This window comes from Temnothorax longispinosus, chromosome 10 (genome assembly GCF_030848805.1).
Source record: "Temnothorax longispinosus isolate EJ_2023e chromosome 10, Tlon_JGU_v1, whole genome shotgun sequence".
In the NCBI taxonomy this organism is placed as follows: domain Eukaryota; kingdom Metazoa; phylum Arthropoda; class Insecta; order Hymenoptera; family Formicidae; genus Temnothorax; species Temnothorax longispinosus.
The window spans coordinates 14,967,721-14,984,880 of record NC_092367.1 but is presented as its reverse complement, the minus strand read 5'-3'; the positions used below and the strand labels follow the sequence as shown (position 1 = coordinate 14,984,880).

General features: G+C 44.2%; 1 protein-coding gene and 1 long non-coding RNA gene across 2 annotated transcripts in view; one reads left to right on the top strand and one right to left on the bottom strand.

The window, feature by feature from the left end:
* Positions 1-14,158, bottom strand: part of Hgtx (HGTX homeodomain transcription factor) — a 39,894-nt gene extending 25,736 nt beyond the window's left edge. The window contains exons 1-2 of the mRNA XM_071791007.1: positions 12,621-14,158; positions 2,797-2,907 (exon numbers count right to left, since the gene is read on the bottom strand). Of these exons, the coding sequence (XP_071647108.1) occupies positions 2,797-2,907; positions 12,621-13,413 (904 nt within the window). The 5' untranslated portion in view covers positions 13,414-14,158. The remainder of the gene's footprint in view (positions 1-2,796; positions 2,908-12,620) is intronic.
* LOC139820717 (uncharacterized) overlaps positions 1-17,160 on the top strand; it is a 57,961-nt gene that overhangs the window by 27,850 nt on the left and 12,951 nt on the right. The window lies entirely within an intron of this gene.

The window sequence follows — 17,160 nt, the reverse complement described above, 5'->3', positions numbered from 1 at the left end:
GGCATAAATAGACGACGGTTCCCGCGGCGATCGTTCGGCGATGCCTCGCGAGGGCCATGAGCCGATCAACGTTTCGCCCCGGAATATAAAATATACCGGGTAGCCGGTGTAACTCTTACGTTACGTGCGAAGGGGAGTGCACGCTGGTCCCTCTGTCCCCTCCTCCGTCGCCCCACGGGAGGAGGATTCCGACGAAGGGGGCGAGGAGGTATCCACCGCAGCGTGTATCGTTGGGCGGTAGAAAAGGCAGGCGCGGATGCCCCGATGCCGCAGTTAAAATATTGCCGGAGTTATTCGCGCGAGTGTGGAAAACGTAGCGCGCGGTAGAGGAGGAGGAGGAGAGGCAACGGGGAGAGCGACGGAGATGGGGCGGCCGACGGCCGGCGGCGGTCGCACCCGGGGGTTGGGGGCCAGGGTTGATATTGAATATGATGATATCCCGGACCCGACGCCGCAGCGGACTACCGCTACCACCCTCTTATTCGCCCTCCACGGTTCGTACGACACTCTTCCTCTTTCTCCCCTGTCACTCTCTCTCTCTCTCTCTCTCTCTCTTTCCTTTTGCCGACATGCCGCACGGCGGCGGTGAGCACACCCGAAACACACACGCGCCCACATACGTTCCTCCACACGGTGTGTCCACGCCCGCGTTCCACACGCTCTTCTTACGTCGCGACGCGGCCGCGGCACATGTGCCGTCCTGTCTCCCACAGAGGGTTGATGTATCGTATTGTCTTTCCACCGTCTCTCGCCTTCACTTGCCATCGCTCTCCGTCTCCGTCGTCCGTCTCCGTCGAAAGGGGAACCAGACGGGACGTCACGTGTTCCTTCACTTTGTTTGTGATTTTTTTTCTCTCTTTCTCTCTCTCTCTCTCTCTGCGGTGTCCTTAATCGTCTTCTCGTAAGGACGGGGGTGTATACACGGCAGCCGTACTACCATCGGGAATGTCCCGGTATGTATGTCGGGGGGATCCCGCCGGCTAATTGAGCGTGAACCGTCCAAGTGCCCGAGGGAGTGCGAAGGGAGTGTGTCGGCACTTGATAACGATCGGGATCGACCTGCTGCGATCGGCGTGGCCGGTGCCTACACGTAAACGCGATGATCGTATAGTCTCATATAACCTAGATATGAATGGCCAAGTTCCACAGATGTTCTAACTCGTAATTTGTAACGTTTTATTGAGAGGTCCGCATACAAGGGAGCAGTCAGATAGATATCGAATTTAATAAACCTATTTTAATATATGATTGACAAATCTGATAAATTATGATTGTCTGAATAATCAGTACGTTGAGATCAAAATGCCTTGCATAATATTATTTTCTATTCGACTTAAAAATGCTCGTATATCTTCCTGATTTTGATTAAATAATTTTAATTAAATACGATAAATCTGGAATTAACTATGTGCTTTCGAATCAAACATGAAAAATTTTGAATTGACCTACCTCATTTAGCTACTCATGCGTCCGTTTCTTTGCCACAAAATTGCATGTAAAAGATGATGTATATTAGTGTAAATTGGGAAGTAATAGATTACACGAATATTTGCAATTCAATTAGTAATTAGTATGCGTTGCATTATATTGATGAAACTGTAAACTCGATAACTCGATTTAATTTTAAATTCAACGTTTAATATCCCTCGCGGCATGCACTGCGCAATTTCGTCTAGCTAGCTGGTAGAAATTTCATTTTTCTCGAAATTATTCTACATAATTCCAATTGTACTGTGTGCAATTTCGTAAATTCTCAATTATATATATAATAGGCCAAACAATTATATTTGCTTGGTATTATACCCATGCAACATGTAATATTTTATATATTGCATGGCAGTTCTCATTCTATAATTATTTCGTTATTCAGCGCATAAAATTACTTTATTTTCTAACCACATTTGAAGATTCCAAGGGAGCTAAAATCCTGATAATTCTCGAGCAAATTAAATAACATACGGCAAAAGGGCTATTGGAGATGTCTTTTCAAGTGGTCAAATTTTCCGTTTGTGTGTCATCTACGTCAGTGTCTCCGTTCAGATTGAGGGTCTCCCCCCCTTCGTCCTTTTCGTGGCCGCGGGCCCTTCGCTCCACGACTTCCTTTCCCGCGCTCTCCGCGCGCGACGATGGTTTCTACGCATTTTTTAAATTCCTCCCCGTAGGCGACCCACGCCGAGAGAGAGAGAGTCGCTTCAAACGACTTTCCGGGGACGCCGTTACAAACGGAGACACGTTCAGCAGCACGTGTTTCTTCACTTCGGCCCTGTGATTTTCCTGCCGCGAAAGCAAACACGCGCAGCTGTCAAACCCGACGGTGCCCGGGGAAAGGTAACGAAACATCCGCAGGCGGTTGAGACGTACGACAATGCGCGTATTTAGAAGTAATGATAATACATCCCTCTATTGCCGAAGGAATAAGATGCTCGAAGAAATGCTCGAGTAAGATAAAAAGATGAAACGTAAGAGAGAGAGCGCTGAGAGAGAGAGAGAGAGAGAGAGAGAGAGAGAGAGAGAGAGGAAAGTACTGTACGTTAAGAGGCATACGTTAAGAACAAAGTTTGGCAAGTGAGGCATAATTGGATATAGTTGAGCATCTCACTCCAACAAAATTTTGTAACCAATAAGCTTTGAATTAGTTGTACTTAAATATAATCATGCGATGAATCGTTTTCAGTTTTGTTGTAGTACGAGTATATGAATATTAAAACGGTATTTTTTCCATATATGTAATGTTACATATGTATATGTATACATATGTATATAAGAGATGTAGTATGTGAAAGATATTGGACTTACATGTGTGTAATCTTGCCCGCCATGCGAGAGGATCGCTGACTAGTCCCTGAAGGCCCGGCCAATAGACAGCGGTGTGTCGTGGTTCCGCTCTTTGTTGAAATTGACCGATACCTAGGGAGATATACAAATGAACACTTACGTATTACGTGCGAATTTTTACTTAAGACCGGTTATTCCGAAGTCTGCGCGAATCAATGGGGCCGCACACTTTTCCCAGACAATCTTTACGACGTCTTTCAGACATACGTGCTATCTGGGTTCTCAATATTCCGCTTACAAATAATGAGTAACAGCAGCAAGTCTTTAGTTGGTCCATAACAATACTAACTAATTTCTTTCTAAGATAAAAAAGAAATATAATTGCAAATTGAAAATAACGTGTTAATCTTCTAAGAAATCTCAGCGAGATGCAGAAAATATGTGTGATTGTGTGTACTTTTCTTTCTTCTCTTCCTCGAAAAAAAAAGTATCGCGTATGACATTAATAACCATTCGCGATATTAATAATGGTTGATCTATATTTAACTGATATTGGGATTAAACGCAGCGGGCATAACATATGCTTTGGTTCGTCGGCGTAGATAACGATATTGGATTTACGATAATTCAGATAGCAGCGCATATTGAAGTAATAATCGAAGGAAGCCGTAAAATGCACAACGGTGAGATGTAGAACGGGCGCGCATTTACTGACCGAGTGAAACAGCTTCCTCGGATCGATGTCGGCCAAGTCGTCCCGTTTTCTCCACCGTAAACCGCTTTATTAAAGCTTCAGTTTTTTTCCCTCCCCGCTCGTTTCCACATCTACGCGATTCATTTCACATTTTTATCATACGCTATTTTCATACAACTCGCATTCGCCCAGGATATGCAAGCGGAATTTAAATACTGTAATTTTATAAGCCACGCGACCTCGCGACAGATTTCAATCTCGCTCCTTCCCCTTTTCCCTCCTCCCCGCCAAATAATTAAACGTCAAATTGAGAAAACTCCGAACGTCCGTTATTACAAATAGTTACAATTTTATTTTAACTCTTGCGAATCATGCAGCTTTGATCCTTTAGGTTTCGATTGGTTGAGAATGGCATGATAATCGACACTGTATATACCTAATTTGAATAATGTAATTCGTGTTAGAGGTATCGAGAGAGAGATAATTACACAGACGAAATGGAAAAAAATTGTTAAAAGATCTCCAGGCATTTTCGTTTCGCCTCAGCACCCGCTGGTTTAGCTCGGCAGAAATTCGTATCTACTCGAATCTGGTGTTTTAGTCGAGATTATCGGCGACCGCATACTCGTGCACACGCACACGTGACGCCAATTCGATTCGCAGCCTCGAGAGAGGTAGGTACCACGGCAACTCTCCGCTGTGCGGAGACCTTAATGATCCGACCTTTCGAACGCGAGAAATTAGTCGACTTAAGCCGGGCTCTATGCGAGGTAATGGTGGCTGAGATATCGAATCCGTAAATATCGGTCGTTGGGATCCGACGGACTTTTTGCGCGGATTAAGGGAGATTAAATTGATCTCTCTCTCTCTCTCTCTCTCTCTGACCGATCGAAACGCGCGAATCGAATAAGACACGGCAGAATTATATCATTGTTCGCCTTTCCAGGAATTATTATTATCTTATCGTCTTTGTGAAAAAGACATGAGACTTACGTGCATTTGTGCATATTTCTGAGTTTTTATACTTTCAAAAGCAATTACTTCTTTCAATAAATTCATTCTGTTATCACATCATTTACATTTTTTAATTAATTTTAGAATGTAATTTTTTATTTAATTTTATTATTGTACTTCTTATTAATTAGAAAAGTTGGCAATGATTTAATTTCGTTTGTAGACCGAATTTATTATTTATGTTTTAGTACGTCGGGCTCGAAATGATTAATTCACAATTATTAAAATATTTAAAAGACCATTACTTTAATTTGTCCATCAGGTTATTAATGAGAACGTATTTCTATTGAATAAATCAATTGCTCACGAGTCTCTCTTCGTGAATCTTACGCAGAACTGTATCAATGTCGTCGGTTTCGGTATCGAGAACTTTACAGGATGTATATCTTCGTAGTATAATTTTGGAAAGTTATTTACACCCACGTTTAATTGATCGTATCATACAATGGGCCACGTATTCCCGCAATATTTCATCGAGGACATTCACGGACGACGCTTACTAAAGAAAATCATCTAACGATCGGCGACATCGTCGTCCGCATTCAAAAATTAGCCATAATCGCGATTGAGAGCGCTGCAGCTCCCGGTTGCGTGGGCACGTTTAATTCGTTTCAGTTGCGTGTTTCTACCGGCCGTCTACGCTTGTCCATCCGAACAATAAAGCGCCATTTCCATTTTACCGTCGACGACGACGAGAACGGGAACGAGAATAATGGGATACGCGCGATACCGGCCGTCTGATCGCCGCTCCTTTTGTCCGTTACGCCGAAATCAGACGGAATTTATGGGATCATAAACGGCTTAACCCGCGCGCGGCGCTCATCAACAAAAATATCCGCGATCATGCTCTTTGTCCGGCGGGGCCCACGTGGCCGGGGCCCGGCGAGGGAAAGGAGTGGAAAGGTGAGGTCTTCTCGATTCTCAAACGGACCCCCGGCACGCGCTTTTACGACGCCTCGTTCGAGAACGCCGTGAATCGGGCAATTAAAAGCGTTTAAAAATGTAGTATATATGCGTGATGCCTGAATACCCGATCTTAATCTTAATTACAGATACTCCAACAATCAATCTTTGAAGAAAGTCTTGAGATTTAAGGCTGTTATCTTTTATAGTTCTTTAATATTTAGTATTAAATGTCTTGACGCGATAAAACACGGTAAATCACGAACTAAATTTCAAATAAAAATTCTGTAAAAACGAAAAACTTACTTAATATCAAGAATAAAATTCTCTTATTTGCATGAGCATTCGAGATTTAATTTACAAGAATCTCTGTGCTGAGAAAAGCTATATCGACGCATGAACGTTTTTGCCAAAAAGAGTTTGCTTTAAAACGCAAACTAGAACATCCTACGTGTATATATGCAATACGTTGCATTTATTGAAACGACTGCTATACCAATCGGGGAAACACGGCGCGTGATCGTCGGCTATAAATATTTGACGCACTGAATATCGCGGTGAATAAGGTATACGGACGCGACGTCGACGGGCGAGTAAGCGGACGAAATATTTATCGTTTAATACCGCACATTTTGATGGGCTTTTTGTCATTTATACAGCGGCGATCGGCAGTCTCGCGCGCGCGTCCGTACGGCGAGAATTTAATTAATGACCATCGGTGTAAAGCGTGCGCGCGCGAGAGATCGATCGGTATCAGATGTCAATTAGCGGCGCGCGTTGCGAATCGCATAATCGCGATGACGATAGTGCGGGCGTGAAACGTGAAAAAGAAGAGCGATTCTCTGGCGTACTTGTGACGCGATTATAATCCAATATTTTTATATTCTATAAATAGATAATATTTTCTCGACAATAATAGGTCGGTTAAATTATTTTCTTTTAACTCTACGTTTTACGTTTATTGTAAATAGCATCGTGAATAAAGGGAATAGCTCTCGATTTTTAAGATAACTTTGGCAAGTTACCTATCTTTGACAGCATATCCTTTTCGTTAAACCATTTTATTTCAATCAGTCGAATCGAATCGCGGGTCGATGTCGCGACGCGTTCAAATCGGCGGGGCGGTTATTGATATGAATAAAACGCGACGATGGTGTTTTAGCGGACGAAATTTATACGGGAATATGTACACTGTACGTATCGCATATATATGCAGCCGATACTCATACATATACGCCGTATATGTATCCGGTGATCGTCTATAATTCTAACCAGAGCGCGACATTCGCGCGCCACCGAATTCGCGTCGTAAATACGAGCCGCGCGCTGATGTTCGTCGTATTTGTAATCGACGTAATCTGTCTAATACGACAATGAAGTCGGTTACCCATTAAACCGTTATTGAAACCGTATACGATTATACGGCGAATTACATGCGGGGTAGTTCCGACGCTATAATATACGCGCCATCGCGCGAACGCGCATATGCCACAAATGCCCGGGTGTATACACCGCGCCGATTTGAAATACAGGCAAATATCGCAAATGCATTTGACAGGATTACGCAATAACGATATATGACTATTTTATTTTGCCGCGCTAAAATTCTATATGTGCGTTCGCGTGTTGCGTTTTGCACATCAGGTATATGCGCGTGTCACCGTTTCAAAATATTCGATATTTTCATTTCCAAACGTACGCTTTTGCAAAATATCCGAAAAGATACCGTTTTGAAGCCGATATTAACGCCTAAAAACTATTTTGACGAAGTGCATATACGAGGCATTTCTACTGTATATAAGGATTATTCGGTCGTGTCAAATTTGCAACGTGTAATCTTTTGAAAAATCCGCAGCGGTTTCCATATATTTTAGAATTTAGTTCATCTAATTGGACGCGGCCTTTCGCGCGCAAGTAAATGTGTTTAAGAAACGTTTCGCTTTTCTCTCGATTCCCGTGCTCATCGGCTGATCCCGAATTAATTCGCCAGATAACTGCGTTTATATATTGCAAGCGCGGGGTGCCTCTTAATGCAGTCACCGACGGCAATTCGATTGCGCAGGAATTTTCAGACCTCCGTGAATCACGTAGCCTTGCATTGCACCGCATAAAAAGAAAATGCCTCGTTGTCGCGAAAGATGCGAGTCGCGAGGAAGGTTCGTAGATTTCCGCGAGGTGCGCTTAAAAAGGGGGACGAGAAAACGGCGTAATTTATGACACCAGAAACCAGAGCAGATGTCACGCAATATTTCCGAGGTTTCTACTACAAGCGATAAAAAATGAAAGACACACGTGAGGAGGCACATGGCGTGTCGAGCAGTTCGCCTTTTCTAGGATGATGTGAATATCTGCTTTCAAGATAAACCTACCGCCTCATGATATTCGACTCCGAAGGGGCGTTGCTCTATTTCGGAAACGTACACCTGCAGAATTGTCGCCCAATTTCGGCACGAGTGCCCGATTTCCGGCATTCGAATGATACTAATTTCTGCGAGATATATGGCAGAGTGATATTAGATCCGCGCGCGTTATCCCTCCTCTTCGAAATCGATCAGACAAGCACAATCGCGCAAAACGCGTAGAATAACAATTTTAAAAAGGATGATGTAGCGAAGAGCAGCGACGGTAATAATTTCGCGCGGTATTATTGGCGTCGCGAAAAATGTCCGCAGAATGTAATTCGTCACGAAGAACGACGCAAGAACGTAACCGCGATATTTTTGCGGTGAACTTTCCAAAATTGAATTGCTCGCGCGCGCGCGCGAGCTGTGTCGCATCCCGATATGATTCTCGTTTCTTTCTGTTTTTTTTTCTTTTTACAAAACTGGAGTAATGAAGGATTTATTTACGGCAAGCTTTAGCGCGGTCGCAGCCGTTACTATCGTCTTTATTTTTCGAACGCTGCTCTCTTGCGCGAAGTCTCTCCTTTCGTATACGTGGCATTACATTTACACGCATCCCCTTATTTTATCGTCACTTTTTATCATCGCCGTACTGCACCCGTTTACCACTGTAGTTTATCGTAACGCGATCTTTTTGTTCGTTCAACCGCAAAGTGGACCAGAGGATCGCGTGCATCCTCTCGCGGAAATCCGAATTCGCCACCAAGCCGCGCATGGTCGTCAGTTGGTTAACCCGCAATATCCTAACTTCCGCTTGTATATGGTCGCCCTATTTGGCTATCAAATAATTCGCGTCCTATTGTAACCACCCGCGATATAATATTGTCTCCTTCTTAATTCTTCTACGATCGTAAGTAAAATGATCAGTAACCTGCAACTTGATGTGACTCGACTTTCTAAAAAATTTAGCAATAAAAATCGAGGCAGTAATAAAATAATTATTAATAGAGAGGTGTGGCTAAAATATGTCAAAGGTATAATGCTTCACTGTTGGAAAATTTTTGTAGGTTTGTTAAAAAAAGTCCTTGCTAAAAATTTTGTGTAAAATAAGCAACACATGCATGTGTAGATTTAACATATGCCTGCTATGTTAATTGAGCTTAACAAATTTAAAATGTAAAATTATTAAAATAATTTAAAGAATATATTAAAGTAACACAATTTGAACGTAGATTATTAAATGTGTTAAAATTTACAGAAAAAGAATGTTGATTTTACTCTATAACAGAAGTGGGAATAACAATTTACAGAAAAAGAGTGTTAATTTTATATTTTATCTTACAATCTTAACTTCAACATAAAAGTTATGTTAATTGTATACATAATTAACGTCAAATTACGATCAGAATTACATTTCTTTTCTGTTGAAATATTTTAACATAGTATCGGTGTTACCATTTAACACATCCATATTATGTTAAATTAACACAAAAATTTGAGTGGACCGTTTTGGACATGCGATTTATGTTATATTTAACACAAATTTTCCAACAGTGTTTAAAATAAATAGAAGATAACTATTTGTATCTTTATTTATTTCAATTACACGATTTTTTATTTAATTATCAGTATCGTGACAGAAAAAGATAATAATTTTTAACATAAAAAAATAGAGCGAAATCTCATAAATAGAGATTAAAATTGAAGAAGGCGCAGAGAGTGCTCAGCTTAAAGTTATCTCCTTCGCTATTATTACGCACGCATATATCGTATTATCACGCGATAAAATCGAACTCGTGATTAGCACATTTCGACATGCGAAACATATAAATCGCGGATATATTAGCGCGCGCTGTTTAGCGATTCGTTATTACGAAGTATAACCGCGCTCTGTCGGGAGCAAATCATTTAGAAATTTAATGCCATGAATGTTAAGTAACGTCCCTCGTTTGCGTCGCTCGTTAATGTACCAGGGGAGAGAGCAGGTAATTCGGTAAGCATAAATTTTAGAACCACCGTTCCGCGTCCGCCGCACCTTCCGGTCAATATTTCAATCAAAGTCACGTTGCAATTCTTATTCGCATTCTTGTTTTTATTTAATTTACCATTTAAGTGTTAAACAAAGTACTCTTTTGGTCGTTCGCGATTGAAAGCGATAAAAGAAATCGAGCGAAGTGACGCTGTTTAATTATTTCTGTGATAATTATTTCAGGATATTTCAGGGCTATTCTTATTTGCATTACTCGTTCAGTATTAGATAAAGCTACGAAATATTTTTAAATGCTTCAAAGATATTACTATATATGTTTGTATTTCCAAGAGTTTTTGACGTAATATTTGTTAATTATGTGAATGTTACAGTTTCAAATCACTATACATTTAGACTGATAACATTTAGATATAGCGTTCCGTTTAGGCAGAAGGCGCGCGATAAAATCATTTTAACAGATTATAGATTATAAACCGTGATAACCGGTATTTATGAATTAATCCCACGTTTCCGATATTACCGCGATATTGTACGACATGTTATTTGTGAGAACACAACTTCATAATACGACCCTATCTTCCCTCCGTTGTAACATCCGATCCCCCCGATAATTCTAAAATTGATGCCTGAATACATTCCTGATAGCCGAGGAATGAAAAGTGACGCGTAAAATGATGCGGGGGAGATTTTCACAAAGTGTGACTAAAAATTTATAATCCTCATTCTAACAAGACAAATTTTGTTTATATATAGTTATAGATCGTAAAGTAAATCAGTAATTATCATATTTTGTTTGAGTGGCATCGAGTCTGGAATGATTATATGCGTTCTGTAATTTTATTGTCTCGAGATATTATATTGAGATAAATTCTTTTGAATTATGTTAGCACTTTTACACTTTTATAGACTTCCATATTGTTAAAGATTCGAGAAGCATCTCCTCCAAAATAAGGCTCGGCTCGGTATTCGGTGATATTTTGACTCGTTGCACAAGGTATAAGCCGCGAAAGGTCATCCTTTGCTCGCTTAATAGAATCACGTGAATTCACATGATTCAGTCCAAGGATCATTACGCGTACGTTGATCCTTGGACTATGTGAATTCACGTGATTCTATTGAGCGAGCAAATCGGCCGTTGGAATTCCGCAATCGGAAATATTTTTGCTTCAGTCGGAGATCGAAAATCGCGCGGCGCACATCATCGTTAATGCCAAATAATTTAGTGTCAAATATTAATAATGCGGTATCCGCATCGTATTTAGCTTATAATGTATACGCGAGGTTAAACGTTGCACGAAAGCGCTCTTGAACGTGACATCTTTTCACAAGCTTTCAAGGCGATGACAAACGCCTTCTGCTTTGTCGCGCGCCACCCGATGGAAAAGTTATATGCATTTGCAACATCACAAACGAGGTCTTGATGGCGCGGGCTGCCAACAACAAAACACGAGGAAGTGACATTGTAAAAGTGAATTGAAAGCTCGTGCATTTACGTCAAAAAAATGTATTTCATAAAGAACGAGATTCTTCATTAGAAGCTCTTCGTAACTTTTCCGTGGCGAATTTAAGCAGGAAAATGGCATCTTTGATATTAATTAGGACGCCGAGATCATTTCAGAGCATTTTCATTATAACTTACGTTTTCTTTAGTTTTATATTTTCTCTCGCGACTCTTGTATACACGAGTCTTGATGCAAATTTTATTTATCTCGTCAATAAATCAAAAGCCGCAGTTGATATTTATCTCTTCGTTAGGCTAGAACGGATTAAAACGGGCGATAGTGATTCGCGCGCGAATCAAAGTGGAAAATCAGACTCCGACTATATGTAAATCCGTGAATTATACGCCGGGGCCGATCGTATCGAATGCACAGATAGTTTCGTAATAGATTCGTAACTCCTAGTCGCGCTTTCGTCTGGCCCGCGGTTGTTCGATCGACCGCCCTTGGTAATTCTACGATTAATGCGTTCAATCCGTCCCGCATTACATGCTATCGCAGCACGCGACGATTTGTGCGTGGAGAACGGTAGTTTCCCCCGATTTTCTATCGCAAACGCGCGAATGGCTATACCGAATTGTTACCGTTGCAGATGCTACTAATATCTACAAGCATCAATAACCCTCGACGTTTATCTCCGTTCCACGTTTGCAAAATATTTTTCAAACGATATTTTCACCTCGATCGCTAGCTCCTTTGTCATAAAATCACATTTGTCGTGAGAAAATTTATATTGAAGCTTTATATTTTAGTAAAACGACAGGTTTATTGCAAAAAAAACACATCATTAATCACTATATATATTTGCTGTCAAAGTTACTCGTCTAGAGTTTTCAATATATCTCAATTTCTTAATACTCTGACTTTGCTAAACGGTAAGTTATAATTAGACATAAATGTAACAATTTTTATGAGACTTTCCCAAATAATGATCTTAAATATTATTCCGATGGTTCCACAAAATAGCTTTATGCAAAATGATGTATCATCTTTACGTCGTATTTATCTTCTCAAAATTTAATTAACAGCTTTAAGGATTTAGCAAGCAATGCTGAATGTCTGGAACATATTAGATAGGAGAGAAGGAATATATATTTGTAAATGACATATATTCGCAGCTTTAAGTATCCTGACCGTTCCGAGCAAGCTGAAAGGTTTCTGCATCTTTTATCGTTTTCAAGGGAACACATCAGTCAGACATCAGTCAGAAAGGCTAAAGTTTTTTCGAAAGAAAATGTTAAAGTTATCCAAGGTATCTAATGTTCACAAACAGATTCTTTCTCTCCATATCTAACATTCGTTTATCTGGAACGATACGGGTTGGCCAGAACGGCCATTCTTGCTTAATCATACATGCAACCGCATCACCCGCATTTAAGTTATCGAACTTAGGTAGTACGCACCCGAGGACGCTGTAAAGCCGGCGTGCATGGCGTATCGCGGCGCGGCCATGTGCTGGGGATGCGGGGTCGGTGGCAGGGTCGCGTGTGACGGCGGTACCGTCGCCTGGGGATGAACTGTTGCCGTCGGTCTCGAGAGTATCGTGTCGATGCCGTGGGGGTTGCTGCCGACGGAGGTGATGGAGGTCGCCGGGCTGTGCTTGCCGCTGCCGGTGGGCGACGATTGGCCCTGCGTGATAGTGGATAACGGTACTGTGATACGCGGCAATTGAATGCCGCCCTGTTGCTGCTGATGCGGCGGATGATGTTGCTGATGCGACTGCTGTTGCTGTTGCTGCTGTTGTTGTTGCTGCTGCTGCTGCTGATGCTGCTGCTGTTGCTGCTGCTGCTGCTGCTGTTGCTGCTGATGCTGATGACTCCTCTCTGCCATAGAGTGCAGCGCTGCCAGCGGCTGACTACCGAGCATGCCGCCCCCGGCGGCACTCAGATTGAGAAACTGCAAAACGTGGGGCGCGGCCGCCGCATGAAAGTCGTGGAGCCAAGGCGGCCGCGGGGGCGGCGGCGAGTGGCTCGAGGCGGGCGGCGGCGAGCACGAGCCCAGCGAGGAACCCGCGGACGAGCTGCGGTCGCCCTGGTCCAGATGATGGTTATTGTTGCGTCGGTGCGCGTCGCTGAGCGACGACATGTTCTCGGCGATCTCGAGTCCGCCGCCCTCCGGCGTGGAGCGCGATGGCGGATCCGGGCACGGGTCTCCGCTGTCGGCGCAGGCCTTGCCGCTAGTCAGAGAACACACCATCTCGCACCACGCATAGTTCGGTAGTGAGCGAAAAATCTTAGCCGGTGCTTAGCTGCGCGCTGGATGAGGCGTGCGGCCGCCTCGGAGCCGCCGCGGAGTCCTCCTCGCGCGCGAGGGGGTTTTCCCCGTGTACCGCCTGCCGTGCCGGGGAGGAAGTCCCGCGGCGATGTCGGTCGTTCGATCGGAGATGCGTACCGCGATGACGGTTGTCTCACTGCGCGTTTCGTTCGAATAACGACGTCGAACCACCGACGATGACACAGGACACGCTCGACACTCTCCGCGATCGCGACCGCGAGTGGCACTGTTCTCGAAGGGGGTGGATATTCTGACGCTCTTCTTCCCTTTTCCCGTTTCTTCCGTTTCACCCAGGTCAATCACTTCGGTGTCTCACCCAGGTCAATCACTTGATCCCCATCATGGTTTCCCGCGACACGTTCCGCGCGAGTGGACGATCGATGAGCGGAAAGAAGTAGTCACCGCACACCGTGAGCAGTCACCGGTTCGCCGGTTCCGCGCGATGACATGGAGAACGTATGATCGCGGAACGTATGGATCAGTCACGGGCTGTTCCGGGCCTGAACTGTCATCGACGGATGGCCGACACGCGCGATCAGGAAGTCGTCGTTGTCCGTGCCGCGACGGTATACGGGATCCTCGCCGAGTGACTCGCCGCGTCGCCAAATGGTGTGCGAGCAGGGTGCATCGGGCGCGCGCGCTCTCACTCCGGCGGGAGATCGAGTCTCTCTCCCGTGCCTTCGTCCTTGCCCTCGTCCTCGCGCGCGCGTTCCGGAAACTGCCGCGGCGGAGGGAGAGATGGGTCGGCCCTCGACGCGAGTCGATTGGCGTGCCGTCCGTGGGTCGTTTAAGTGCCCGGGGGCGGTACCGCCATCGGATTGGTCGGCCCGGTGGTTTTCCACCGGAAGGAGAGGTGTTCCGGGCGGGGCCTCTCAATCTCGCGTTAGCTTCTTGTTAAGCGTCTTTCATTGTGTGTTTAAATTCGTAATTTATGATCCCGACTGAATAAAACAAGAACTTGCTGGTTCGCTCGCTCGTCCGCTTGCTCGCTCGCTCGCTCGTGTACGTTCGCTGGCAGGCAGGCAAGCAGGCAGGCAGGCTGGCTGGCTGGCTGGTTGGCTGGTTGGCTGACTGAGCCTCTTTGGCTCTGAGACTGGCCCTCTAGTTTGCTCGACGACTGGGCACCTCCGCACGACTACGGTGACACTACTGTCTCGATAACTCGCTTCCTTCCTTCCGTCGGTCCTTCCTCTCGCTACCTACCTAACCGTCTCCTACCGTATCTCTTCCCTTCACCCTCTCGCACCATTTAGCTCCATCCTTCCCGCCCACTCGACTTCTGTCCACCACCTACCTACCCTTCGGGGCCTTTCAGCGTTTCAGCCAGTCGAGTATACGCGTAGACAGAACAAATCGAGTTATTCGCTGTCGATGGTCCATTTGGCCTGCTCCGCTTCCTGCCTGCCCGCTGTACGTATGCCGATACGTATACACGTGTCAACGAGAATTCGGTTACTTCATACCGATGAACCATCGCCGCGTCGCCCTCGGTGCGGCGCGCGGTTGACGTAACTAATGTCGGATGAACTCGCCGGCTCTCTCTCCGGCTCTCTGGCAACCGACCAATGTAATGTCGGCCGCGCTTCGTCGCTCGGTTCCGCTCTCGTCTATTGGATCCGCGTTTTAGACTCGCCTTCGACCGAACGGATAATTTACGGCGGCTGACTGCACTTCGCGCTCCCGGTCATTAAGCGCCACGTAGGTGGGGTATGCTGCTTCTCCTCTCTCTGTTTCTCCTTTCGCATTCTCCCTTTCCTCCCCGCGCACTCGCACGAGAAGGAGCTGCTCCGGTTCGACGTGCGACCGTATAGTCCTTAAACGAATTCCTCGCAAATTTCTTCCGCTCACCGTATGTGAGATAAATATTCTCAAACTTGGAGCAGATTTCTTTCGGTTTGAAATTTTTTACATTCACGCTTTAAACGTATAGATCTTTCCGATCTTACGTGCTAAACGCTTCTGTAAGGACGAATTAAAATTTTGCAGAATGGAATGATAATGTTTCGGTTGTAGCTACGATATATAATTTGTAACATCCATCTTGCCACGAAATCATTACTTGATAAAAAATTCAATTCAAACGAGGGGTGAAATTTCAAGTAAAACGTTTTGGAGTTGCGAAAAATCATGAATACACAGACGTGACATTTTGAACGACAGTGTACGTCCGAGCGCAGTATCTGCATCATTAAACGCGAGCGTGCCGAGATCGATCGTTTAAGAGTAATTATGCTAATGCGGCCCGATTATGATGAAGGCTCGAAATAAGCTTACAGGGTATCATCATTACCACGTTCAAATACGTGCGTATTATTAATAATGAAACAATAATGGATATTATTAAAGCAGCATGACGCAATAATAGCCGGCAAGCAGCGCAGTTGCCAATATTTGTTGCATCGTATTAATCACCAGTCGCATTAATATTGCACTTGCGCGCGTAGGAGGCTTTTGCAACACCGTTTCGCGCTACAAATTGTTGTCTAATTTCGCAAGAAACCTTTTCGAACGCTTTTTCATAATTCGGAAACAGTGGATTACCCGGACCGAACATTTCTATTATCGCAGGTCCGACGATGACTTTCTTGCAAAGTATTATGCATTTTTTCCTTGTACCCTCTATTTAATTATCATGTCGATTCTTAACGCTTGGCAAGGGGCGACGGTGTAAAACGGAAAAGAGGCCGGTATTCTCCTCGGCGAGAAGACCGGGCGGGATTTAAATCTATTTTATTTGACCCCGAAGGATCAGTCCTTTTCATGGAGAAGCGACTTTTTCTCGAGGGCAGGACGAGGAAGAGGAAACTCTCGCCGTCCCTCTTTCCGTCTTCCGGCCTTCCGCGCGCATCTACGGACGCTCCTCGCAAATTATATGTAAAACACGACGCGGGCAGCCAGCGACAAGTATTGATTCCCATCGCCGGATGTTTTACGGCGCGTATTATTTTCGCGAGGAACAGTCGTCCGGCTCGGGCGGAAACCGCTCGTTTCCCGTTCGCGCCGCGCGAATTTCTCGCGAGCGAAAAATTCGGTTTCATTCAGGACAATCTCTCCCATTACGCGAACTATATAACAGATCACGACGATGAGGAAAATTATTTTTCCAACGAATTCTGTGCAGATGCGTAACGGCGCGCAATAAAGATTCGACACTCGAGTGGAATTTTTTCTTCTCTCGAATTGAAGATTTATCTTGCTGTTTCCAGTTACCTACTTTTGTAACGATCATCTCGTTACGTTTCAAAGAATTCAATGATAAATTATACATATGACAATTTTTTTTAAATATTCTTTGTGTCTCTTCTATGTAACTCTTATTATTTGACATTATATCAGGATCTTTTTTTCTCGAATTATCGATTATTCTCTGGGCCAGGATATTTCTGGTTATTAGGTGAGCCAACGTTTGACGTGTCGAATACCTGGCGCGAATCGAGTGGCAATAAAAGCGTTCTTATTTAAACACCGTTTCGCAGGATTATTACGAATAATTTGTTAGCTCCGATAAGCGCGCAGTAGAGCACGCCATATGCCGCGCGCGATCGTGAAATATTAAATCCTAGTTGTGCCACGTATCATTGCGTTACCTCGGCGTTGCCACGGCGAGCTTATCTGTCAAATATACCTCGCTTTAATAAACCACGCAGCACACGAGGTATCACGTTATTC